Source organism: Cylas formicarius, unplaced genomic scaffold, assembly GCF_029955315.1.
Source record: "Cylas formicarius isolate icCylForm1 unplaced genomic scaffold, icCylForm1.1 PGA_scaffold_9__14_contigs__length_23061073, whole genome shotgun sequence".
NCBI classification, from domain to species: Eukaryota; Metazoa; Arthropoda; class Insecta; order Coleoptera; family Brentidae; genus Cylas; species Cylas formicarius.
The window spans coordinates 4,218,358-4,245,193 of NW_026844365.1; the positions used below are offsets into that span (position 1 = coordinate 4,218,358).

The following is a 26,836-nucleotide window of genomic DNA, read 5'->3' on the forward strand; positions in this document are numbered from 1 at the left end:
CCCCAATTTAAACATATTAATTGCCATAAATATTTGTTCAATCCGTATTTTTGTCTCAAATCTTACGGCACTGAGTAACAAAAATGTTTAAACCAATTTAAAAAAAGTTCCTTCAAAAGCACTACTCCACTACTACTGTCTACAGCGTGTGGGTGGATATGTGTGTCTTGTTTTTTGTTGTTTTCCTTTTACTCTTGTGTATGTCACTGTGCCTCTTTTGCGTTTTTCATTTTTTTACTTTTACCTGTACAACATGACTTGCCATATTTGTATTACGTTTTCGAGTATAAAATATTAGTTTTTACAAATAATAACTATATTTAGCATTTTTTAATAACACTAACCTTAACCGAGAAATGTCAAAATCAATTTCCATTAGACCAAAGCATATAACAAAGCCACTTTTTCGATGTCTGACTTTTTACAAAAGAACCAATAAATCAAGATTGCTTTCGATCTGTTAGTTCACTTGGAGGGAGTTGATATACAGAGGAACAATAACCAAACGTTGTCGTTAATATTTCGATATGTCTTACTTACGAAGGCGTATCTAGGAAACCACAGCGTACGGCAAATTATACCTTTGGTGGGCGTTTCTAAGGTCCACAATTTTTAAAATTACCGTATTCCCTTTCATGTGGTCAAGTCAATGAGCGAGATATGCGATATATCAACAGTAGCGGCGCGTTGCTTAATTTAGATCTCAACTTAACAAAAAGGGAATCAAAACTGCATGAAGCCATGAGGGATTTCAAGTGAAAACCTTAGTCGCCATCATGCCATGCTTAAAACGCGTAGTAGCGGGTAATTAAAAATTGTTATTTTTTATTCTCATCTAATAGTGGTCAAAAATTAACTACGCCACTGCCTTGAGAATTGTCTTGGAGTTTACATACGTAATAAAAGAAACTAATGAAATAGAATTTGCGCATCATTCCGGACTGTAGTACGAGTTCAAGCGATGAAGGGCACAGGGCTGTTCGATATTACCAGAACGTTGATGATCATTAGCGGCGCCTGGAGGTCAGGACTGCCGAAAGTCTCAAAGTTATTGAACGTCTTTTACGTGGGATACTCCGCAGTAATTCAGTTCTCGTATTTCCTATATTTTCTTTGCTACGCTGTCAACTTTTACTTCTTGTACTTTGAAGATTTTGATAAAGGTAAGGAAGGAGATTGCGAAACTAGGAGTACTGATGACACGGAATTTTCAGCGATCGAAAATTTATCAGGCAACACGTTCGTTTTACTTTTGGTGGCCAAGGTACTCCTCTGTCAAAAGAATCGTTTGATAAGTACGTTGAAGCAAGCGCACAGAGAAGAATTGGATGTGTATCGGGAAGAAGATCGTTCCGTTCGCGAGATATACGAGCATCACCTTAAGTACTTTTACAAACTCATTTTCACTATCGCTTCTTATAATGGTATTGTGTTGCTAAAACTATACATCGTCGGTGAGTATTAAATAAGAATTTTAGACAGGGCTAGAAATTTACAATTAAATTATTAAATAATCATCGAAAAAATTTAAAATTTGCTTCGCCAATAATCCACATTTCATTGATTGATGGATTGATTGATAGAAGGGAATGAAAAAACATAGTTAACAAAACTTTATCCCACTACATAAAAACCTCATCACATCAGAAATCATCATACCCATAAAGAAATAGACCAAATCGCTAATACTCTTCCGTCTCTACGCCTTTCCCCTATTTCAAATATGATTCGTGACGAAACTGAAAATCTTTCAGGTTGTAGAAAGCATTGGTTGACAGAAGCTTTCTGGTGCACTTTTTAAATTGTCTTGCAGATAATGCTTTTATGCTTGGAGGAAGCAAATTATAGTAATAAGGTCCTGCGTAATTTAGCGACTTTTTGTAGAACATGTGGTTCAGTCTTGGCTTTAGAAGGTGTTCTCTGTTTCGGGTGTTATAACCGTGGACATCCGTGTGTCTCTTGAGAGAGCCTTTATTTTTATGAACGATGATGAATAATTTAAATAAATATATGCAAGGCACTGCTAGTATTTTATACTTTATAAATATATCTTTGCAGGATAGCCTCGGGGGCAGTCTGAAAATCAACCTAAGTATCCTTTTTTAGATAGAAAGCCAACAAGGATCTTTCAAAGAAAGAATCTCTGATTGTTAACATTGCAAAAAACGTTTTGTTCAGTTTATTACAAACACTATCTATGTCGTAGTCCCACTTTAGGAAGGCATCGATGTAAGATCCGAGAATCTTTGTTGTGTGGTTTAATTCCACGCGTGAACCCGCAGCTATCAAGAACTTCAAATTAGAAGTCGAGAATAACAAGGAATCTAGCGTTCATTACCAAAACTGGTTGACCTGAGTTCATCGGGTGACTTTATTCTTAGTTGTCCTGTAACGGTTTTATTATTGCCAAGGAATGTCTTGAGATTATTGAACTCAGGTTTTTTACTTGATGAAAATGCATCTATCACAATTGCATTGGTACAAAAAATAATCTAATTTTCATAGTTATTTATTGGTTCATGGCAATTGTTTCGGCAACAATATACATTTATCAAATTCAAAATCTGACATTTTGTTAATCTCCATAGCTTCCAACAAAATTATTGACAAATTTGTGCATATCTGAATTTAAATGAACGGCGTAGTTAAAATCGTAACTTTTATTTTTATACTTTCTTTCATGTTCGTTAATGCTCTTTTTAAATGTTCTTCCTGTTTTTTTGATAATAATTTTGGGACATGATCCACATTTCACTTCAGTTTCAGAGTTCAGAGTTATATGAATCTGTTTTTAAGTTATAATCTTATCTATCAAAGTGTTTTTCGGCATAATATCGGTGATATCGAATTGCAGCTTATGGGCTATACTTATAGCATCTTCGTCATCAACAGTCAAATCGGGTTGCTTTCAGTGACGTTACTAATCATGTTTTTATTCGTGGCTTCACGATCATGGTAGAAGAATCCATCGAAGATCAGGAAACAAGCGTTATGGTATGGAGTGCCATAATACTTGGAGTCTCTTTAGACAAAAATATCAACTGCAAACAACTCCCTGATCCAATAATGTAACCCTTTCTCTGTACGCCACATGGTCAACAAATTTGTCACCTATTGAACATGTGATGAATATAAGAGTCCTTAACTCACGCTCAGAATTCCTTTTTTTGAAAATGTCATTGAATGTTCTTGATATTTGTATTGATGAAAATCGTTGAATTCCAGGTATTGGTGGAAGCTACCAATTTCGCAAAATCCACAGGCATGATAACGTCACTTTGGAGAAGCCGCTGCCCTTGCCGTTGTGGTACCCGTTCGACCACAACAGGTTCCACGTAGTGGCATTAACTTTTCAGTTGGTGGCGTTGGTGTGGAGCGCTTTATTTAATACCATGGTATACGCCGTGTCGAATTCTTTGGCGATATTTTTGAGAGGAAAGATAAAAATTTTTCAATATCGGCTCAGAAACTTCGACAGATGTAATCTCTATGTAAATCGAGACGACAGTGGGAGCTTGTTGGAAGTATGTTTGTTTAAAAAGCTGTGTAGGGAACATCAAATGCTTATCAGGTAAGTTAATTTTTTTTTCAAAACTACTTATAATGACTTCAAACCTATTAGGTATGCCACTAGTTCATATATATATATATATATATATATATATATATATATATATATATATATATATATATATATATATATATATATATATATATATATATATATATATATATATATATATATATATATATATATATATATATATATATATATATATATATATATATATATATATATATATATATATATATATATATATATATATATATATATATATATATATATATATATATATATATATATATATATATATATATATATATATATATATATATATATATATATATATATATATATATATATATATATATATATAAATATATAAATTTTTGAAAAAGCCTTTTAGATAAAATACGTAATGATAAAAGTCACAACACTTTCAGGATGACAAGATGTTTAAACGCATCATTTCGAAGTCTGTTTTTGCTGGAATATAGCTTGACCTCATTGCTGATGGGAGCTGTTCTTGTACAAATTCACAAGGTCGGTACAAAAATCAATAAGCGGAATGAAAAGATTAGGCATGATGAGTGGCAGCACAATACAAATCTGTCCCAATGTTTTTTCTTTCTCCTCTGGGAGCGATTAGAATTTTTTACACACATTCAAGACAAGAAGAGACCATAACATTTAAAAGGTCATTTGAGTTGTTTTAACCATTATTATTAAAGTTTAGTCTGGTTTGATTCATTATTATTCTTTTGTTACGCCCAAACAATTTCCAGAAAAAAATATCTCCACAAAATAGTGAAACCATTTTTATACTAACAGTTGCTTTCAAATCTTTAATTTTTTTGTAGGGAGTCGACTTGTTTTTTTACGTTACGTACTTCTTCTTAATTTTCTGTCAGCTGTTAAATATTTGCTGGAACGCCAACGAAATCAAGTACGAGGTATGAAAACATAACCTCAATCATGTAATAGTTTGGATTCGAAAGAGACACAACATAAATCTTTCTTATTGTAGAGTTTGGAATTAGTACCAGCTTTATACGAGAGTAATTGGTGCGAAAGATCTAATCAGGTCAAGACGATGATAAAATTCATGATGCTGAAATGTCAGCGGCCGTTGGTCTTAAGCGTCGGCCCTTTTGGCCCTTTGACGATGGACGATGCTGTGTCTGTGAGTAGAAGTACTTAATGATGTTCATAACTGGGAATGTATTTATATTCTAGAGACTCAAACTGGCATATTCCTTCTTATCCATAATGAGTGGACGTTCTTGAGGTCGACGGAGATCAAGAATTTCTTCTCTTAAAAAGTTAAATGTGTAGACCTCTCCCAGCAGTTTTTCTACTTTTAGATCTAAAAAGAACTGGACTGATGCTTGAAAAAATACTTTCCTTTCAAATATGCCTTGTTCAAACTCATTGAAAGGTTTCTGAATTTTGAAGTTTAATAACAAAATTATAAAAAAACCAATATAATTTAATATTTAAATGGCTACATTATTATTAGGTGATATAGACTATTTTCCAATTGAGGTACTGACATCATTATAAAATTAAATAAATAATAGCGATTTGATATGCATATACATTAACTAACTAAATATTCCATTTTTTTCTCTCCCCTCCATATATGTGTAAATATTTCATTTCTAGTTACAACAGTAAAAGAAAACTGAAGCTTGGCGACAAAAACAAAATACTAGCTTTTAGTAAAAGGACAACACAACACAGCTCCTTGGAACTTGAAAGTTGTCTCGTAAGATTAGGATCAGTAGGACTAACATTTTATGTCCTGTATACTCAAAACTCTTCAAAGTTCTAATTTCTAAAAATAATGTAAATGGAGAATAAATTAGTGAGTTAGTCAACAGCCACGGTTTTATATGTACCATCTAGGTAAATTTCCAAAATGCTTATCCATTGTAGTAGGTACGCTCTACACACTCAAAATATTTGTATGGTTTGGGCATGTAAGGAGTGAAGGCAACAGAAGCTAAAAGTAAGCCAAATGACAACCTCACCTGCACGTGGTGCACCCTACTAGACAACCAAGAATCAGAATTAAGGGACACAGTTTCGAATGGATGAGTTGTAGAGAGATAGAGCAACTTTGTGTCCTTCCATTGAAAAGATGGCTAAACCAAATGTGGTTAATCCCCAGGATATCCGTCCAAAAGTCTTATTATTTTGGAAGAACAAGAACATATGGCCTCTAGTCCCAGGCAGATCTTAAGTGATCAAAAGATATCCCCCGGTTCAAACTAAATAAGATTCCAAAAATAACCACCTGGAATGTCAAAACCTTTTAAATACTCGGGGGTGTGTGGTCAGCAAAGAAGGTATTTTAATCCTCAGGCAGCACTAATGATGAACCAAATCACCCACATCTAATCGGAATACTTCTGGAAAAACCAATTAAAAACTAGTAAGAATCTTTATTCCTATTTCTGAAAGAATTTTAGTGCTTCAGCTGCTGGGCAAACCCATTAACATTAACATTATTCAAACGTGTGCTCCAACAGTTGTCCAACTAGATAACAGGTCAAATAGATCACAGCGTCAGAGAATCTAATTCTAATAAAATCAACATACAATATACAAGTAGATATGGGTAGAATAGGAACTGTAGTTGGAGACCTATGGCTTAGGAAATAGAAATCAAAGAGGAGAACGACTAATTTAGTGCTCTGAGGAAAATAGTTTAATAAACTAATCATATGTTCAAGAATCTGATAACCAAGGTAACTACAATGCCAGGTGCATATATCGACTTAGATCACACCACAGTTGGAGCTAGGATGCCGCTACATCTGGCTAAAGCTAAAAGGAAATATACAACCAAAAGATTCTACATAGTGAAGAATGTTAGTATAACCAAAAAAGAGCTTTGGAAAAGTCAAACTAAAAGTTTCTCCAAAATGACAAACACACCACAAATATCGAATCTATGAAATGCAAAACTCGGAACCTTGGTGACAAACATAGAGAGCTACAAAAAAGAATCAGAAATTAAATTAGAAGTGCAAATGAAAAGTGATACTTCCAACCTACACAAAAAAGTTAAGGGAATTGCTAGGGTCTATCAAAAAAATCCAGGCTATTAGAAATAAAAATAATAATTAATGGTAGTGGCAGAAGCAGACAGAATATCGGAAATTTGGAACGCAACGCTTCAATTAGAAGAGCTGACCTGATGAAGTATAGTGGATATAGCAGGTCCAGATAATCTGTTTTCTGACACGTTCCAATTTATTAATGAATAGATTATAAAAATATTGTAAACTCTTTTATTACCCAGGACATCATCCAGAAGATTAGCTTCGTTCGGGTTTCATTACTTGACCAAAATCAAGTAGTACAAAACCATTTCTTGAACTTAATTTTGCTGATTTTGCATAATAGGCCTGACCAAGTGAGAGGAATATTGAACAAGTGACGCAATTTATCTGACATCCATATTAAATCAAAATTGGGACCCAAAACTAGAGATGACGTGTAGAATAGAGAATTCACGGGCAACTTTCCTTGAACTAAAACAAATTCTTAGAAATAAAAATCAAAACTTTAAACTAAGACACCGAACCCTTAAATAATATGTTTGGTCAGTTCTCTTGTATGGTGTAGATGCCTGGAAATTAAAAGCAAATGCTGCTGCGAAGAATGCTGACAATATCGTGGCAGATAGCATAAGAAAAGAAGAAGATCTGCGAAGAGCACAATTTGAAGATCGCGAGCTTTAAGACATAATAAATTGTAGAAAAATATCCTACTTGGGACATATTATGGGAGAGAAACGACATGAATTCCAGTGCTTACACAAACATATATCGGACGCCGACGCAATAATGCATGGTACTCTAAGAAGAAGAAAAATAAGATGGTTTTGGTCAGTTGCATTTGTGCTTTTATCTTTTACGCAATTTTGACTCACAATCACATGTTCGTATTTTGTGCGAATAGACTATTGTAACTATTATTAAATATCAAGGGTAACTGAATAGCCCTACTGGAGCTAACGTCTCTATTACCTACGACCTGTTCTTGAAAAATTTAAATTTAAATACTGCAGGAAAAACAAAACTAAACAAATGGTTTCAAAAGATTTGCTGATATTGAATTGCAACATTTTGTAAGGCGACTTGTGCAAGAAGGTCAAAGATCGAAGACGTCTTCGTTTAGGCGTTTCGGTGTTGAGTCCTAAAAACGGAAGAAACTAAACATGTTGAACATCCAGCCAGATACCTCCTTCTGCTGTCGTAGTGAAAACTCCTCCGTCGAACTTGAGTGGTTGCGCCGTCCGTGGATTCAAGGTCAATCGAAAATTTCTGACTATGGTGGCCACGCCCACTTTACTTTGGAGCAGTCCAAATCTTAGACCTGAAATATTAACATTACTGTAGAGGAGATGGTACAAATACGGGCTACCAATTGGTTTATTCGACATATCTGACTATTTTTGGTGTATATCACGTTTTTTATTTCTTTAATCACCAAGCCGGACAAAATTTTATTCGACAAAAGTGAAATTCTTGCATGTTATCAATTCTTCTACCAATGAAAAAAGTGAGAGCTTATAGAAATCTATAAGCATTCAACAATCTTAACCGCGACTCAGGTCTCTACCTGCCAATCTACCAATATAGGCATCAGTCATCCTAGACGATTTTTATTTCCCTCAACAGGTACAGAGTAAAATGGCAGGCAAGTTCTGAAGGAGCCAACAGGATGATTGGCCAACCGTCAGCAAGTTCGACTCGATGATATTGTCGTTTTCGTAGGTAGACAGGCTTCTTCTTTAACCAGTACTCTACTGAATACACATTAAACTTTTTCGAAACCCACAGTAAAAATGCTCCTCCTTCTGGTCAACTCTCAAGGAATACATCAGAAAGAAAGAAAAATACCTCAAGTAATTCAGTAACAACAGGTGACAATAGGTAATGACAGTCTTAAAGTTTCATTAGGGAGACTGAGACAGACGATCTATACCTTACCCATCTTTGGTGAAAGTTATTATAAAAAATTCCCTTAGAGTCGAGAATTATGCATTGGAACGCCTTGTTGGTGTAGGTCATTATATTGGGCGGATGGAAATATTCCACAAACAGTTCCATACCATTCCAACATTCTATAACAGTTCTGGAATAACTTCGATTCTCTTTTGAAGCTAATTTCGGGAGAGGCTGATTGCAATTTAATAAATATACCACATAAAACCAATATTTCAAAAAATCTTAGGGCCAATAAAAATATAAGTCGCAATAATAATATTAAAAACACAGTAAGCAACACCTTGTAGAACTTACCAATGCAATTCCTGGGACCGCCCCCAAACGCTAGATACGCAAACCGTGGTCTGGTCGCTTTGTTTTCGTCGGTGAAGCGATCCGGGTCGAACTTCTCCGGTTCCGGGAAATACTCCGGGTCCCAGTGGAGCCCGGACGTCGGGATATATACCACGTCGTCTTTTTCGATAACAATATCCGAGTTCGGAATTTTGTACGTTTGGGTACACGTTCTGGGGATGACTGCGATGGGCGGATATTTGCGCAACGCTTCTGAAAATGACAAAGGTCGCTCAGCTTCAAGTGACTCCGCTAAATAAGTCGAGTATGGTCTGTTCCTAGATATACGAAAGTGACCAATTGCTTTTGATTGGGATTATCCAAGGGTGGTCATTAACATACAATGCAGATTATTACCTACATTTTGGGAATTTAAATTCAGGTAAAATTGTGGTCCGTAATAGAAAATAATTTTATACCTACCCGTGTTTAATATTCTTTGGTTTGGTATACTACTTAGTTTAAGTTTATTAGTATTGATTCTTATTTCTTATGTTTATTTATACTCTCATTGAACGTGGTGCGAGCAAGCAAGCCTCATTAGAAGAAACAGAAACATTGACTAAAATTCCAACATCAACTGTATCGAAAATTGCGAATAATCCCATTTCAGCGAGGAAAAAAAGAAGCGATGCTGACATTTTCTCGAGTGTAGATAAAAGTTATCAAGATATAATAGGGCTTAAAATTTACCAGTTATATAAGGAACAAAGGGTGCCTACATGAGATATCTTCATTAGGAGGCTTGAAAAAGAAGAAACCTGTGTTAAATGTGGCAGAACTACCTTATGGAAGTGTATTCAACGCATGGGTTTTAGATTTAAAAAAATTTACAAAAGGCAAGTTTTAATGGAATCTTTTAAAATTTTAAAATGGCTATTGGAATATCTAGAAAACATTAGGATTTACAGAGAACAACAAAGGTAAGTAATTGGCCTTGGATGAAACCTGGTTCGACACTTATGATACCCCGGAAAAAGGTTGGGTTGACTCAACTGATAAGTGTAAAACAAACGCGCCATCAAAAAGAAGTAAAATAATAACTCTAAAGATGGTTGGGTTCGAAATGGACATTCTCTGTCCGCGAAAAATATTAAAGATTGTTCTCTGGATTACCATGAAGACACCACCGCTGATTTATTTAAAAGTTGGTTTAAAAACAAACTAGTTGCAAACATTCCTCCTAATAGCGTAATTGTAATGGACAATGCAAGTTATCACAGTAGACAGTTGACTAAAATCCCTTCCTCATGTGACACAAAGCAACAATCCAAAACTACATGTATAATAACGACATTTATTTCCACCAAAAAGCAATTAATTGAGGTTCTACAAAGCTTGAAGCTACAAAAGGAATACGTCTGTGATAATTATGCAAAAAATTTAGGGCATACAGTTTTAAGGCTTCCACGTTACCACTGTATATTTAATCCCATTGAACATGTTTGGCACCAACTGAAATCTGCCATTCGTCGTAACAATGTTTTTCGCCGTGTTAACTCCAATGTTCTCAAACTTATAGAAACCGAATTGCAAATAATACAGAACAAATAATAATATATTATGTGAATAATTTTAAGTAATTTAAATAGGTAATAAAAATAATTTGTAATTTTATTTTAGATTTAAACATAAATACATACATAAATAAATAAATATTGTTTAGTATCTTCCCTAACAAAACCCCAAATAATTAATTTCTAAGCAAAGAACGGACCTGCTCGGCCATATTTCATTCTTACAGCTTGCCCGGGTCTTTACTTAAATCGCATCAGTTAGTCACTTTCCTATACCTATAAACAGAGTTTACCATAGATGACGTTTTCCAGGTACGTCATTTCTTGTATCGCCTCGTAAGTCATCTCTCCGTTGTATGTGCGTAGTACCCTATTTATTTCCCGCCTCAGTTTGTCTTGGACGTCCTGGTTGCAGGCGAGTTCGTACAAAGCAAACGTCATCGCCGTGGACGAGGTCTCGAAACCTGCCAGAAAGAACACGAAGCAGAGAGCGGCGATTTGAGTGAGGGTCAGAGAACATTCGTCTCCGGTTTTCTCGAAGGCTTCGTCGTCGCGTTTCCGGATCCGCAGCAACATACCCAGAAAGTCTCTCCGTGATATTTTATGCGTTTCCCGATACTTGATGACCGGCACGATCGCGTTTATGAAAAACTTCGCCACCTCTTCGTTGGTGACGTGAATTCCCAGAGCGTTGACTACCGATTTCGGGATTATACTGGAAATATAGCGAAGTGGTTTCTTAAGACTGAGACATAAGGCCTTCTCTAAAAGATTAAAAACTTTTATTTGAATCATATTTTCGATTATGTACAGGGTTTTTCAATTATAGACAAAAATCTAAAAGACTCCGAAAATCGTTCGTTTCAGTCTTAAATTATTAGCCATAAATCAAAATTTGTAAAAAATATGGCCAATTGGTTTTGACAGTGTTATAGGCCACATCGAGAACTACAATTTTTGTATTTACGGTTTTCTCACACACACACACGCAGCTCGAGATATTTGAAAAAATCCATGTGAAAATCGCGCTCAATTTGGACGCGACGACGTCACTTACTATTACGACGTACGTATTGTTTCAAATAATTTTTCTCGAAAACCATTTGATCTATTGAACAACTTCTTCTACTAGCAAACGTGGGAGATCCAGTGTTTTAACCCCTGTTTCTGTAATTTTTTCGATTGTGTACAGGGTGTATCGGTTACGGGCAAAAAATCTAAAAGATCCTGATAATTGCCGTTTAAAACGTATTATGAACGGTATCGAGAGCTACAGTTTTCGTCTACTAAACAGGATGCGTGAAATATCTTGAAAACATAATAAATAACATCATAAATCATCATAAAATGGCGACGTATTCAAAAAGTAGGTTCGGATTCGGATTCCTTATCCTCAGAATCCACTTTAGGCAAAATTTTACAAGCTTTTGGGATATTACCTCGAAATACCAGCTCAAACATTGATGGTCAGTAATCTATGATTTGCGCAACCTTTCTACTATGGGTCTTAGAAATGAAAAAACCTTATCTAAGTTATAAATTTCGCTCAGATCCCAAAAATTTCTGGCAAACACTGGAAGACTACATTTAATCAGTTTTTTAAAGATTTGGGAGTTGTATTTGGATAGTGTTTATGACGTAATTGCTGGTGGACTGAACTTTGCAGCCGTAATAGGGGAGGATGTGAAGAGAATAAGATATAAAATTAAATCAAACGCAAAAGGTCTGCACGGCATCGATCTGAAAATACTATCTTTAATTACTGCTCGTCGATACTATTGGTGACGTTTATCATTAACTAATGTATTATTACGAGCCAATATCCCTCATTGTTAAAGGACGCTAATATAATACCAATTCCTAAGATAAATTCATCAACTGAAATTTCACATTTACGCCTTATTGGCTTACTCTGTGTAATGTCTAAAATATCGTAGAGGATGATCAAGATCAAGTTTCTGGTTCGAATATTTTGCCCGCCTAACAATCTGGGTTTAGGCCCTATCACAGTACGCCCACAGCACTGCTCAATGTTAATGGTGACCTTTTCTGGTCCGAGGATTAAACGACACTGTAAATATTTTTATGAAAAATTACTTGGGAGGGCGGAATACGAATAAATAAATGCTATTCTCATCAGTATGCTGATCATGTGCAAATATGTATTCCCGGTCAAAGATGTAGCTTTATGTTTCAATTGCATTTTTTTTTTGAAATCTCCAAAATCGATTGTCTAATATTAAATATTTGCAAGACCAAGGTTGTTCTTTTTGGCAAGAAAAAAGAGTAAATTATCCAGTATAATAACACTGGTTGCCAAAAGTATGCTGCAATAGCTGCTCAAGAACGTTGAGAGGTTGGCTTGAAGAAAGTCACAAATCTATGCCGTTTTCAATACCAATGATTTGGAGTGAGAATGATTGTTTTTCTGCATGACATCCACACGAGGATTCTTGAAAAAAAATAGAGATGAGATTGTTTATCCGAACGTCCTATCTGCAAAGCGACCAATTCCTCGTGATAAAGACACTCCATCTCCAGTTCCACCAGTTGATGAGGAGGCTGAAAATAAAAATATTTCAGGTCTACAATCTCAAACGAGTTTTCTTTCTGGTAGTACATCTTCATCTTCATACACTTTATCTGGATCTTCATGTCCATCTACAGAACCTCATTTACTTGAACAAGGCGACTTAAATGATCTTGTTAGAGACTTGGGACTTTCAAAATCTATGGCACAGTTACTCGGATCAAGGTTAAAACAGTGGAATCTATTTACTGTAAAACTCAAGCCGCCACATTTTTTTTATTTCCGTATAATGATTTATATTTTAATAATATTGTTTTTTGATGAAATAAATATTAAATTAAAAACCTACGTGTGGTACTTATTTGTATATCAGATTCTGTGTTTGGAGCATAAAATAAGATGAATTCATGCATGAAAACAAGAAGGAGAGAAAAAACAAATTTTTTAGTAATATAATCTGAAACTTTCCTCTAATGGTACTGTTCGGGAACTTGTCCACAAATGTAAAAACTACATAGTAAATTGCGAAAGTACTTTATATGCGTAAAGACTATTTTTCTACTAAGATTAGGGATTTGCGGACCTTGTATACTGGTCGGGTTAACCTTTACCCTGATCGAATATTCAAAGAAGCAATGGAAGGGATATCACACCGCGGCAGAACAAGGTCTTGAAATCGATACTATAAACTGATATTATGATTGGTTGTGTCAATGGGAAAGCTTATAGAGAGTGACCAAACCAAAGGCACCGAGCCACCATGGAAGTGTGGAGTTTAATTAGAGAAACGAATGATAATTTTGGAGAGAGTCACAGTAAATGGTGGGGGTTGTAGTGACACACAGGCTTAAAGCTAACTCTCCCGATTGGCTCCGGTTGACTGAACGCTAGTGAAACCCCTCTATTTTAGACCTCAACGTTGTTAATATTTGGCTCTGTTATACCGGGGCATCCTCCGTATTTGCAGACGTTTCTCCTTATACTCAATACTTACGCGCAAGTGTTGCTGGTGATTGATCCCCCCTTTCCCATTTTAAACATCTCTCTGGTTTCGTACCGCTCTGCCGAGCTTTTTCTTTCTGTTCATACTTCCCTCTCGCTCTTTACTAGATTATAATACGAGACAAAGAAAGAGAAAGGTGGAGAAAAGTCTAAAAGAGACGTCTTTAAAGATAGAAGTTCAAACTCAAAGAGCTGCTGAAAATGAGAGAGAGAGGACTGTGATCGATGATACTGTGGTAAATATTTGCAGCACCCAACAGCAATTAATAGGCTGTTTCCAACCGCAGTCTGATCAAAAAATTCGGTAAAAGATTTTGAAAGGCCTTTAAGAAAATTTTGCGTTCCGACAGCTTGACGTTTGTGATGATATCCTGGTATAAAAGCAAGTTTAAATTGCAACAAGGAAGATTAACTAACCTGGCTATCACCAGTTTAGCATTCTCCCACAAAGTTCTTTCGAACGCTTTCCTCCCGTAGGCGTTGAACTCTGAGTTTGGATCATTCATCGCGTTGCATTCGTATCCAAACGCGCAATTGCCGACGATATCGGTGGTGAATCGGGCCAGAACGCGTTTAATGTCGACGCTTTCTTTTTTCCTGACATGCTTTCCGATCATATCTCGAAGGCCCAACGAGCAAAATACGAAAATGTGGTACATCATCCTCATTTTGCCAGAGGTAAAAGTCGGTGTCACTCTGTTCCGCATCGATTTCCACTTGGCTCCTTTGAGGTTGACCAAGTGTGCGGTAAGTGGTTCCCTTTTCTCGTCCAGATACCCGGCCCGATCCCCGAAGTGATCAAAGCTCTTCACCATGATGTCATTGATCAGTTCGGGATCCATGATCACTAGGTTGTGAGCAGCAAACGTGTAAATGCCGCCGTATTTGACGCCTTTTTTTTTGAAAACTGGATACACTCGCAGGAAGAACTCGTATACTGACTCGTTGCAGAGGAACACCTCTCTGGCGTTGCCAAATATCGGGTGGATCGGATAAATCTCTTCCACGCCATGGCGTCTCCAGTAACTATGCGAACGTCTGACGTGGCATGCGATGAAAATTACTAGCAAGCTCAGAACGACGAAGATAAACATGGCAGGTTGTGCCTGGAGGCAGTTGTCGGATTATGCCTTCCTTATTATCTTCCTCTTATCCTCTTATCTCTTAATAAATTAAGCATGTCGCTAATCATTGCGTTGAAAAAAAATGATAGGGATAACAAAATGCGAAGTTATAAACAACAACCTGCAAACAAAAAAGCTATACACCTCATTCGTTTGTGTGTGCTTATCGTGTCTAGTTTCATTAGCTTATTCGCTTACAACTTGCGTGAAGAGGATCGAGGAATTTTTGTTTAGTTAGCGATAACAAAATGTGAGCAAATTGGAATAATAATGAACGTTAAACGCATGCTTCTTATCTTTGCCGCAACATTTAAAATTAAAATAATTAGGGGTGGTTTTATATATTCTCTACTGTTTCCAGGTGTTTGAGTAATATAAGGTTGTTCGGAAAGTCATTTCGTTTTTTCCCGTCAGAGGACTTAATTACGTTTTTTCGAAACCAACTTCACACTTAAGCCGCATAACCATTATACGTCTTGAGAGCTGATATTGCAAGGCTTGTGTGTGAAAAAGTTCTATTAATTCTACGCAGTAGTTTTTGGTTGGTGCCCTTTTAAATATGGAGAGCAATAAGCAGCATTTTCGTCATATTTTACTTTTTTACTTCAGAAAAGGTAAAAATGCTGTCCAAGCGAGAAAAAAATTGACGGATGTGTATGGAGAAGGCGTGTTAACAGTACGCCAGTGCCAGAACTGGTTTGCAAAATTTCGATCCGGCAATTTTGATGTCGAAGATGCACCACGGTCTGGAAGGTCGGTGGAAGCTGACAAAGATGCGATAAAGGCATTAGTTGATGCAAACCGGCGAATAACCACACGAGAGATCAGTGAGAGATTAAATTTGTCGAATTCGACTGTTTATGGCCATTTGAAAGGCATGGGCTTAACCTGGAAGCTCGATGTGTGGGTGCCCCATGTCCTTACGGAGCGAAATTTGTGTCGTCGCGTTGACGTGTGTGATTCGCTCCTCAAACGTCAAGAAAATGATCCATTTTTGAAGCGGATTATTACTGGGGACGAAAAATGGGTTGTATACAACAATGTTAAACGCAAGAGGTCATGGAGCGGAAAAGATGAACCCTCTCAAAGCGTGTCAAAAGCCAACATTCACCAAAAAAAGGTGATGCTCTCCGTTTGGTGGAATGTCAAAGGAATCGTTTTTTTTTTGAGCTTTTGCGGGACAATACAACGATTAATTCAGAAGTCTATTGTCATCAACTGGACAAATTGAATGATTCACTTAAAGAGAAGAGGCCCGAATTAATCAACAGGAAGGGTGTAGTGTTCCACCAGGATAATGCGAGACCTCACACAAGTTTGGTCACTCGCCAAAAACTTTTACAGCTTGAATGGGACGTACCGCAACATCCACCATATTCTCCAGATCTGGCGCCATCCGACTACTATTTCTTCCGGTAACTGCAAAATTTTTTGGACGGCAAAACCTTTACCTCAAATGAAGATGTCAAAAACCACCTGAACCAGTTTTTTGCCAGCAAGGACCAAAACTTTTATGAGAGGGGAATTATGTTACTGCCAGAAAGATGGCAAAAGGTGTTGGACCAGAATGGCCAATATATAATTTAATAAAATATTTATTCATTATACGAAAACTGTCTTTCATGTTCCCCAAAAAAAGCGAAATGACTTTCCGAACAACCCAATACATCACTTTGAAGCTTTTGTGGGCTCTTGTGTGTTTTCGAAGATATTTCCCACACCTTGAATTTTAACGTCTATCAATTCTAACTGTAGTGTCACCCAACACTAACGGTCGTAGAAAAAGTATAGTATGCAACACGTTCGGTAAACTTTTTAAGTCACTTATTGTCATTACATCGACTTCTACAGAAGCAGAATGTTGTATCACGTAAGAACTTTGGAACATTTTTCTTTACTTTTATTTTAAAACATCCTTAGAGTTGTCCATATTACCTAGATTTTTGCTTGTTTTGCTGCAAATATAGTGGCAGTTTAATTATCAACTTCTTATAATTAACATTCGGTAATTAAAGTTGTTGAAGTTTTGTTGAAGTTTCTCCAAAATTTCATCTGGCATCTTTCAGTTCTCCTTTTTTTTTTTAATTTTCATTAGTGTTTCGTTGGTCTGTGTCCTTTTTAAATTTTCGAACTGACTGCTATTCCATTCATTTCTTACAAAATAGTCTCTAACAAATCCAAAGGTAAACCTAATCGTAACACTTGGAGCGTCACGACCTAATTATTCAAAAATTGTCTTTTTTGATAATCTCTTGATGTACCCCAGTGTACCGTACACGAGTTTTAAAAAAATGTCGGTTTCAAAACGACATGATTACTCCGTAGGGTAGTACTGAATAGTAGGGGGCCTTCTATTTTATTCCCTCTATGTGCTTAGTTTGAAAAAGACTGCGTTTGATCTCAAAATATTGCAACTTTCTAAACGACACAGTGCTTCTTAAATAGCCAAGACTGGCTATTCAGTTACTATAATAATAATAATAAAAATAATAATAGCTATGTTGTCAGATTAACCACTTTTACCTTAGACGTCATAATTTTGCTATTTGCCGATTTTAATTAATTAAGGTTGACTATAATCCCAAACATTTTTATCATAATTTTAACTTTGCCATAAAGTCCAATATTTATGGCATGCTCTCAAACACGGAGTAAAGCGGTTGCACCTTTGCATCGTTGCTGTAGAAGAGAACACACACACACACACACACACACACACACACACACACACACACACAGAATATTTAATAACAGATTCAATTTAGTTTACAATTTAATAACAGTGCTTATAATCTAACCATATCCAACCACAAAGGATGGTTAAGCGATGTAATAATGGAAACAGTTCCGAATTCCAAAGGATCGGGGGTCTTTTTGTTCAGCGTGAGCCGGAAATCCTTTAGGATCGTAGCCAGTCCGACTTTGCTCTCCACCAGTCCAAAACGCATCCCTGAAAAAATATATTAGTATAAGGACAGTGCAGTTAAACCATTATCATATTTGATAAGCAGTTGTATAGACGATTGAATTTGTTCAAGAAGAGCAGAGTAATCTCATTCTTCAAGAAAAGGGGATACTGTTAATACAAACAATTATCACCCAATAACAACAACAAAGCACAAACTTTATAACTATTTTGGGAAGAATAATATAGTGACTTCATGTCATTACGGGTTATGTAGATCAAAATCAACTTCTTTTGCTATTATATCCTTGTTGCAATACATTATCTAGAGCTTCGAGTATGGTCAATATAACAACACATGACAACATTCTGTCACCTCTCTAAGGCCTTCGATGTGTAAGCTATCAGGCCATCATATTCTTAGGCTTAAGAAACAATGTATTTCATTAACAAGCATCAAGCTTGTTTGCAGCTGTTTGGCCAGCCGAACTCTGGGAGGGAATATAGAACATGGAGAACCACAGGGTTCTATTTCCAATCTACATAAACGATATGTTGTGACGGCGTACGAGGCTACAACAGGACTACTAAAAAATAACAACTTAAATATTATGAGAGAGGCAGTCTTGTGCATTGAGAGATGGTTGGTTCAGTTGAAATAAACTAATATAAAACTAAATGAGCGTACATCTATATAGAATGTTGCTCCCTAAAGGATATATAGATAATTTGTCAAGCTATAGACAGCTGTTTCATACTTCTGCATTATTTTCTATTGCCTGAATTCTCATGCTATGTTACGACTCCTGCCCTGAATCTCTGTGTATGATGCCTTCATTGGTGTCAAATTCCTCGGTTTCTCCCCCCTTTGTTTTAAAACTAATTGCTGTTCTTTTTATAGTCATGGTTATTTTGTAGTTATATCCATCTCCTTTAGTGCTCCTAATTGAATCAAAGAGCATCTCAATTTAGATTTATATTCATATATTTTTTTCTATGATTTGCTTTAAATTGTGGATCGCATGCACTGTATAAAAGCACACTTATTATTATTATTATTATTATTATTATTATATGTTATTGTTACTAAATATTTATGTAGCTTTTCTGTTTTGGATATTGTCAATTATATCCCTCATTTCTTCTATTGCTGGCTCAGATAATGTGTTGTTTTCTGTTGCATCTTCATGTACAGTGTTCGTATTACTTTCCGTTTTGGTTAGTTGAAAGTAATCTTTAATCAGCTGTGTCTCTAAATTATTTACAAATTTCCATCTGCTCTCATTCAACTTGAATTTGTTAAATTTCAGCCGCATGTTTGCAATTCTCTTCAATGTCTTCAGGTATTGTTCCACAGGGTGTCCCACGATATGGCTGTCATCGCTTGACAGTGTGTTGCTGGGGTTCATAATGTAAAATGAACATACACCCGCAACGCTGAGCTATAATATATTTGACATTTGAAAGACTATTTAAAAGAAACCCATTTATTTAATTGAATTTGTCGTTGAACATATCAGTCTAGTTGCTGTATACACAGTCCAGCTCCTCTTAGTATGGAAGTGGTAGCTTTGCTAACAGTCTAAGGGTGAGCACGAATAGTTTCTGCGACATCCATAACTCTAGCTACCAGTTGTTTTCAACACTTTCTGCATAATCTAAAGTTTTCGGTCTTCCCCATGAGGGTAATCAAAGGAATTAAGGCCAGGTGACCTTGCTGGCCAAGGAACTGCTTAATCCATTCCAATCCACCGGTTTGTGTAATTTTGATTAAGAAATTCTCTTATTTGTCGTTAAAGTGAGCGCTGAATGCACATTCGTTGTCTTAAATGAAAAGGAACATGATCCAGTAATATTGTAAGATTATTTGCAATGAAACGTAAATAACAAATGCCCTTGAGACGTTCTTCAATTATAAACGGACCAATGATTAATAATTATAATACCACACCAAATATTATAGGATTCCAACGACTAAAATCTCACACTCTCATTTGGCCTATCTGTCCTTCGGACATTAGCAGAAGATTGACCATCAACCGTATTAAACATTGCCTCTTCTTGAGCAAGTTGTTGTTGACTGGGAAGTAGCTGTAGGAGACTTTCCTGTTTCAGCACCCTTTATAAATCAGATGGTCTATTTGTGTGGAAAGTTTTTGTTTTGTCTAGAGTCATCCATATTTAGGATGTTCGTGTTCATGTTTCATACTGCGGATGACAATGTTCGTTGTTGTCACCAGGTTAGTCACTGGCTTTACTTCAAGAAATATAAATGTGATGATTTGTGATTTAAGAACTTTACTGGTATCGGCGTAGCGGGTGGACACCTTCTCATGATCCGGATGAGTGATAGATCCGCTTCAGGAATGCGCCCTAGTGTGCTTCCCAAGGAAATCCTATGAATTTCTAATTGTTAAAGGTATCCGGAGTGAAATTGTTTCCCGAATCGAATTTCCGTGGTATTCAGGGTATCGTTACCTATCATGGTGGCTGGACATCACCAAAAGAGAAGTTACCAATATTGATACAGTTGACACTGGACCGATCATGAACATTTTCATATGATGGGCTGCAATCCTGTCAATTCTAAAATAATGACTATAAAAAGTAGTGCTATACACTGCAAATGAAATGTCGTTCAAATCGGTGCTAACATCAACTAGTCTCGAAGAAGAAATAACACTTATTCAACGTCATTTTAAAGCAAAAATCGGACAAACTCATGAAGGCGCACATATGAAACACCTCATCGGAAAATACGATCTGGGAAAAAGGAACGAAGCTGATCAAAAACTTGTAGAGTTCTGCATAAAATATAACACTAACAGTCTATTAGCTGGACACGAATCATTAACTTCTATTAGTGAAACAAAAAAAAGGAAAAATAGGACCCCCCTCCCCCCAAACCCCGCTAAATTCTGAAAAGCTGCCAAAGATGACAATATACAAAAAAAACCTTATAGATGTTCTAGGAATTCCGCTTATGGTCTTTTTTAATAAGTGCTCTCAATATGGAATTTTTCCAGATACTTTTCCAATCTTTAAGAGCGGTGACATTAACAATCCCGGAGACTATCGCCCCATATCCATAGTGACCTGGATTTTTTATAGTGATTCATTTCACAATTAAATTTCTGAAGCAGAATTCCCACAATGGATTTAAAAAAAATGGAAAAATGGTGGTATCGAAATCTACATTTGACCAAGCCTGTATATTTTCTATTTGTTGCAAAAGTGCGCCAGAACTGATTTTCAATTAATTAATTTGTTGCATATTTTAGCCGTTTCCTGAAATATGGATTTGCCGTAATCTTCAATAAAGTTTTTATTAATTAGCAGCAACATCACCCCTTAAGGAAGATGATGTGATCTGTCAGTTCGACAAAAGTCTTCCTGTTTTATCACTACCATGAAAATTAAAAAGAAGGTTTTGCAACAACGTGAATAAATTGTTAAATCAGTTGACAACAAGGATAAGCTCCATACGCTTTTAACGGCATTTGACTTAAAAAGTTTACCCCATGCAAGCCAGGTCATTCCTTACCATTTATTGTTGTAGAAACTGTTTCGATGTTCATTATTTGGTGAAGAAAAAGGACCATTATTTTTTTTTTAAACGTCCCAACAACTGCTGGTCTTGCAGGAATATTGTTCACGAGACTATTAATTATCCGATAAAAGATTCAAATAAAAAACTTTTGTAGTAAGTATTACCTATGCACTGCCTGGGTCCTTCACCAAAGGGCATATAGGCCATGGAGGGAATGGATGTTTTCCTCGCTTCGCTGAACCGATCCGGATCGAACTTTTCCGGTTCGGGGTAGTACTCCGGGTCCCAGTGGAGTCCCGATACGGGAATCTGTAGGAGAGTCCCCTTTTCGATCGTTAAGTCCGCCCCCGGTACCTTGTATTTTTTGACACAGATGCGTTGAATATGCGCAGCTGGAGGGTACATCCTTAGTGCTTCTGAAATGATACTTTGCAAAATAGATTGCCGATAATAAACAAATGCACACCATAGAATAAAGAATAGTGGTCCCTATGTTTGCTTGACGGTGACAGATAGTGATTCAGTAGACATACTAAAATATTATAAGAGATTATAATTTATATACAAAAAAAAGGCAAAAGGAAAAAAACTTCAAAAAATTCAATCAATTTTTCTTTATTTAAGATCAAATATAAAGAACGTTGAAGTTCTGGAAGTTCTCTAAAACTTACGTTCGGGCTCTAAGAGTCTCTCTGACTCGATTGACGGAAATGCTTAGACAGCTAATAAATTTGCAGATTATTTAAAATGTGTATATACGAATACAAAATCTTCATATGTTATGGAATTCAGCAATATTATAATCACATCTTGAAAATTGATACCACTAAAAAGATGCCACTAAAAAGATGAAGCCCAAAAAGTCAGTGGGGTCAGACAAGATCCCTCCATACATTTATCAGCTTCTAATATTGGTAATTTTTTTTAATCATCTTCTTAAAACCAAAGATCTACTACTAAATCTTTTTTTTAATCATATCGTTAAAACCAAAGATCTACCTCAGATCTTTCAGCTGTTGCTTTCCCTTAATTGCAACGCCAAAGTCGTCATGGATGGGCATGCCATCACAAAATCAAGGAAACACTTGCTCAAGGCAATTACAGACTAGTTTTTAGTGACCCTACTAGGATGATTGAAGGATGAATCAGTCGAACACTGCATAAATACAGACTATATTCAGCAACAACATCTTTATGGATTTCCAAAAATCTCACGGGTAAAGAACTTGGACCAGTTTGACGTGGAAAGACGAGCCCAGATTGAGGAATCATACAACACTTCCAGGCAGAACTTTGCTATTGCTATTACCTTCAAATCAAAGAAAAGTTTTACGCACAAAATGATGGCCCACAGTTTGGTTCCCGTCTCTCACCGATAGTAGCGAATATATTGTCATCGGTCAAGGGTCTGCCTTCAATATGTTGACGATAACTTCATCACCCGGAATGGGACGGATAGACAGCTAGGTTCCTTTGTCAATCAACTTAATTTTTTGCGACGGTCCTTTAAATCTTACGTTGAAAAAAGAAAGGACCGCTGCCTATTGTTTCTACCGGACAGTATTTAAACTTCGGGTATAACCATTCTGAAGCAACCAAACTAGGAATCATCCAACCACTCTGTAAAAGAGCAATCACAATATGCAGTGACGAAGCATCACTCGATGTGTATTAAATCAGTATTAAAAAGAATTTGCTTCAGAAATGTATTGACGAAATAATATGAAACTATAAACGGAAAGCAACAACAGAATTATGTGAGGTAGAAAGTCCTTCTCTTTTACTCTCCTTGAATACATTCCGGGATTCTTAAAAATAACACGAAGATGATCACAACAAGTGTACTAACTAAGATTTTTTGATTAAGAAATAGGAATCTGCATATAAGGTGCATTCTATTGCATAACATATTGCATTTGAAACATGATTTTCCTCTTTCCGATTCTTAGGCACTTGTTGGATTGCATTACCTCGACTCGAGAGAAAAAGTGCATCTACCAAAACCCAGTGACCATGGTGAGAAACGAAAAGACCTTTTAAAGTTGACTGAACGCTGTAGTCTAGTATAGCCTTAAAATTAAAATTAGTCTGCACTTGTCTTGCTGTGCATAATGTCTACCATTACATAACGACACTTTCAGGTGTGATTCTATTGGGCTACATATGTTTTCTTTAATACCTTTAAAACTTACCCTGCACCACCTGTTCCAAGTAATGCATCTCAAGTACAGCTTCATAGGTGATCTCATTGTTATGTCGATTGAGAACCGAAAGGATTTCTTCTCTCGCCTTGTCCTGCAACTCCTGATTTCTTGACAGCTCGTACAGAGCAAACATTATTGTCGTGGATGAAGTGTCGAACCCTGCGAGGAAGAAGACGAAGCACTGCGCCGCGATCTCGTTCAAGCTCATCCCCGTGCCAGTTTTTTCGAAAACCTGCTCGTCGTCCAAGACTTTGCCGTGATTCTTAAGCTGCAGCAGCATATGCAGGAAGTCCTTCCTCGCCACCTTGTTCCGCTCCCTGTATTCTACGGTATCTTTGACGATGTTCAAAAAGAATTTTTCCACTTGGTCGTTGGTGATTTTCAGTCTGATTAACCTCGCAATCTTATACGGTAACACTTGAGACAACATTACCTTGAAATTGTCCCAGAAGCTGTTGTTGAATGCCCTTTTGGCGTACTTCACGAACTCCGGAGTCTCCTTCTTTAAGGAATTGCAGTCGATACCAAACGCGCAGTAACCTATGACGTCCATAGTAAATCGTTCGAGAACGTTCTTAATGTCCACGGAATTTTTATCCTCTGCGTGTTTGGATAGCACCTCGTTTAAGGTCGATGCACACTCCAGTATTGTACCGAACATCGTTTTCATCTTGCCGGAGGTAAAAGTGGGCGTCAGCTTTATCCTCAGCGATTTCCACTTGAGACCGTCCAAACTAACCAAGTGGCCGGAAAGCGGGTCCGCCTCAGTATTCGCATAAAACCCTCTATCTCCAAAGTGATCGAAGTCCTTAATGGTGATGGCTTTGATAACTTGTAAATCCAACGGAACGAGTACTGGTCTCAGCACAAAGTACAAGCCTCCGAACTTAACTCCGCGAGACTTTAGTTTGCCGTAAACTTCTTTAAAAAACAAATAAAACGATTGCTTCTGACGGAAAAAATTGCCATAGTTGCCGAACGGAAAGGCAGGCTCCAGTTGCTCTACACCTTTGCGTTTCCAGTACGAGTAGGACCTATTTACGTAAGCGTAGCCCAAAAGAAGGAACACTAAAAATCCCAGAATAATTTCTACCATGCTTGGAGGGACATTAACCTGCGAAATAGACAGAGGGTTAGCTAATGATAGTGTTCAAACAAAGTTTGTGGAAAGACGGTGTAGCAGGGCTCTTTCATGTTCTTTGAGCCTAGTTCATATTTTTTCGTCCGGTCTCTACAATAATTGCTTGTTTTCACACTTGAACAATTTTTTTGCAAAAAGACTAAGATTTCACTCAAAAAAGCCTGAGTAAAAGTTGTTTTTCACATTTTTCAACTGGTATTCCACTTTTTTACTGAATAACAAAAAAGAAATTATTTTAGAAATATCGAAATACCTGTAATATTTGCAAAAAAAAATTGGGTGATACAAGTAAATGCACAGTCTTTTTTTTTTAAATTAGCCCACCAAAATTATATAAAATCAGTTTCCAAAATAAAAACATCTTTCAAAAAGTTTAACTTTGTCGGTCTGTATTCAAAACAATCTTTAAGCCTACAAAGAAGATCCAGCAGACCATCAGGTCAGCGAAGGACAAGAGGGACTCACTTTCAGCTGCAGGAGTCTACCGCATTCCGTGTTCATGCGGAAAGGTGTACATCGGAACTCCCAAGAGATCAATGGGAACGAGACTTAAGGAGCATAAAGCAAGCTGCGGGCTAGGACAGACAGAGAAGTCTGCAGTAGCTGAACACTGGGCAGCGGGGAACACAGGATACATTTTGAGAGCTGTAAGTTACTAGCATCGGTCAACAGCTATCACAACAGACTAGTCAGGGAAGCCATTGAGATACAAAAACACCCACACAATTTCAACAGAAAGGAGGAGACTCAACCAAATCTGGAACCCGATCCTTAGGAACGCCCGATCAGTACCGATCGATATCCCGAGACCAACCGAAGCGGAACAAGCCCCGCCCACCACCAATCGGCATAAATACAAACAGGAGAAATCGTCAGTCTAGGTCCAACATTGGAGATGGAAGGACCTCTGAAGAAGCTCGCCACTCGTGCTAGCGAAACGTTAGGAAGTAATTCCAACCGACGACGGCCTTTAAACCCGAATCAAGATAATAACTTATCAACGGGCCGCGAAAGCCTTAATCAATTTATCAAAGGAGATGCGGTTCTAACTGGGTTGTTGGGCCCGTTTGACGATCTAATGGACTAAAAAATTTTATATCGTTGCATTTAATTTTTCTCTGAAACAATATTTTTTTGCAACTGTGCCAGTCATTTCACTCATAGCCCGCTCGCTAGCCTAGCCTGGTAAATATAATGTCCGCACTTTTGCTTGGACGATTCACTTTTTTTTTTAATTTTTAGGAACATCCGTTTTCCCAATGCCGTAGCTCACTGGAACACCCGGTGTACAACGCATCATTTAGAATTGAGATTTAGCATAAACAAATTAGTATTTGAATGGTTGACGGCCACCGCGTTTCATTGTAACACAGTTACACACCTATTAATTCCATAAAAATACTCACCAGAAAAACAACAACTCTAATGGCCGCGTCTGATTTTAAATTGAGTTATTTATATATAACACTGGCTGATCGGCAACAATAACATAGATAAACGGATCAGATATGGGCTGCCGGTCTAATCTTACACGCGTAAATTCATGTCATATGGAGTAATTCAATTGTCAACAACAATTTCAATGTTAGGATAACCTTACGATTGTATTTGCTGCTGAGTAATGCGGTCCAGCTCCCGTATATATACAGGGTGCTTCAAAAAAATGTATACACACTTTAAACAATTGTACTTTTCCCGCTCTACAAGGCTAATGTTATATTTCTTCGCCAGGTGCCAGCATAATCGTCCCTCTATGTTATATTATCAGTTGGAATATGTAATATTAACATGGGGAACGTACGTTTGAGTTTTGAAGAACGTAAGCAGGTTATTAAGTGGTACTGGAAGTTTGAGAATGTAAATGAAGTTCAAAGACAGTGGAGAAGGGAGTATGATACAGAACCACCTTCAAGATTAACAATTACACGCATACGAGACAAATTC

General features: G+C 36.8%; 2 protein-coding genes across 4 annotated transcripts; one reads left to right on the forward strand and one right to left on the reverse strand.

Moving 5' to 3' along the window:
* The first annotated feature begins 961 nt into the window (after positions 1-961).
* Positions 962-4,939, forward strand: LOC132707622 (odorant receptor 22b-like). Of its 3 annotated transcripts, XM_060679528.1 has the most exons (7): positions 962-1,163; positions 1,215-1,454; positions 3,226-3,571; positions 4,006-4,105; positions 4,423-4,515; positions 4,590-4,745; positions 4,799-4,939. In XM_060679528.1, exons 1-7 carry the CDS (start codon positions 962-964, stop codon positions 4,847-4,849), a joined length of 1,188 nt encoding a protein of 395 aa, XP_060535511.1. In that variant the 3' UTR covers positions 4,850-4,939. The 3 variants fall into 3 exon arrangements, with proteins under 3 accessions (XP_060535511.1, XP_060535512.1, XP_060535513.1); XM_060679529.1 differs by lacking the exon at positions 4,423-4,515; XM_060679530.1 differs by lacking the exon at positions 4,799-4,939 and having other exon boundaries at positions 4,423-4,539; positions 4,590-4,719.
* Positions 4,940-7,761: 2,822 nt separating this feature from the next.
* Positions 7,762-26,468, reverse strand: LOC132707671 (uncharacterized). Its single transcript, XM_060679594.1, has 8 exons — positions 26,299-26,468; positions 23,740-24,865; positions 21,712-21,963; positions 17,882-18,042; positions 14,386-15,092; positions 10,730-11,151; positions 8,881-9,132; positions 7,762-7,951 (listed from the first exon to the last, which is right to left on the reverse strand). Exons 2-8 carry the CDS (start codon positions 24,845-24,847, stop codon positions 7,788-7,790), a joined length of 3,066 nt encoding a protein of 1,021 aa, XP_060535577.1. The 5' UTR covers positions 24,848-24,865; positions 26,299-26,468; the 3' UTR covers positions 7,762-7,787.
* Positions 26,469-26,836: the final 368 nt, after the last annotated feature.

Bases quoted from the DNA above. Each gene is read 5' to 3' on its own strand.
- LOC132707671 (XM_060679594.1), bottom strand. From the start codon at position 24,847: ATGGTAGAAATTATTCTGGGATTTTTAGTGTTCCTTCTTTTGGGCTAC. The intron at 21,964-23,739 runs GTAAGTTTTAAA...GTATCATTTCAG, and splicing joins CTTGGAACAGGTGGTGCAGG to AAGCACTAAGGATGTACCCT. The intron at 7,952-8,880 runs GTAAGTTCTACA...TTAATATTTCAG, and splicing joins CGGTCCCAGGAATTGCATTG to GTCTAAGATTTGGACTGCTC.
- LOC132707622 (XM_060679528.1), top strand. From the start codon at position 962: ATGAAGGGCACAGGGCTGTTCGATATTACCAGAACGTTGATGATCATT. The intron at 1,164-1,214 runs GTAAGGAAGGAG...CGGAATTTTCAG, and splicing joins CTTTGAAGATTTTGATAAAG to CGATCGAAAATTTATCAGGC. The intron at 1,455-3,225 runs GTGAGTATTAAA...GTTGAATTCCAG, and splicing joins GCTAAAACTATACATCGTCG to GTATTGGTGGAAGCTACCAA.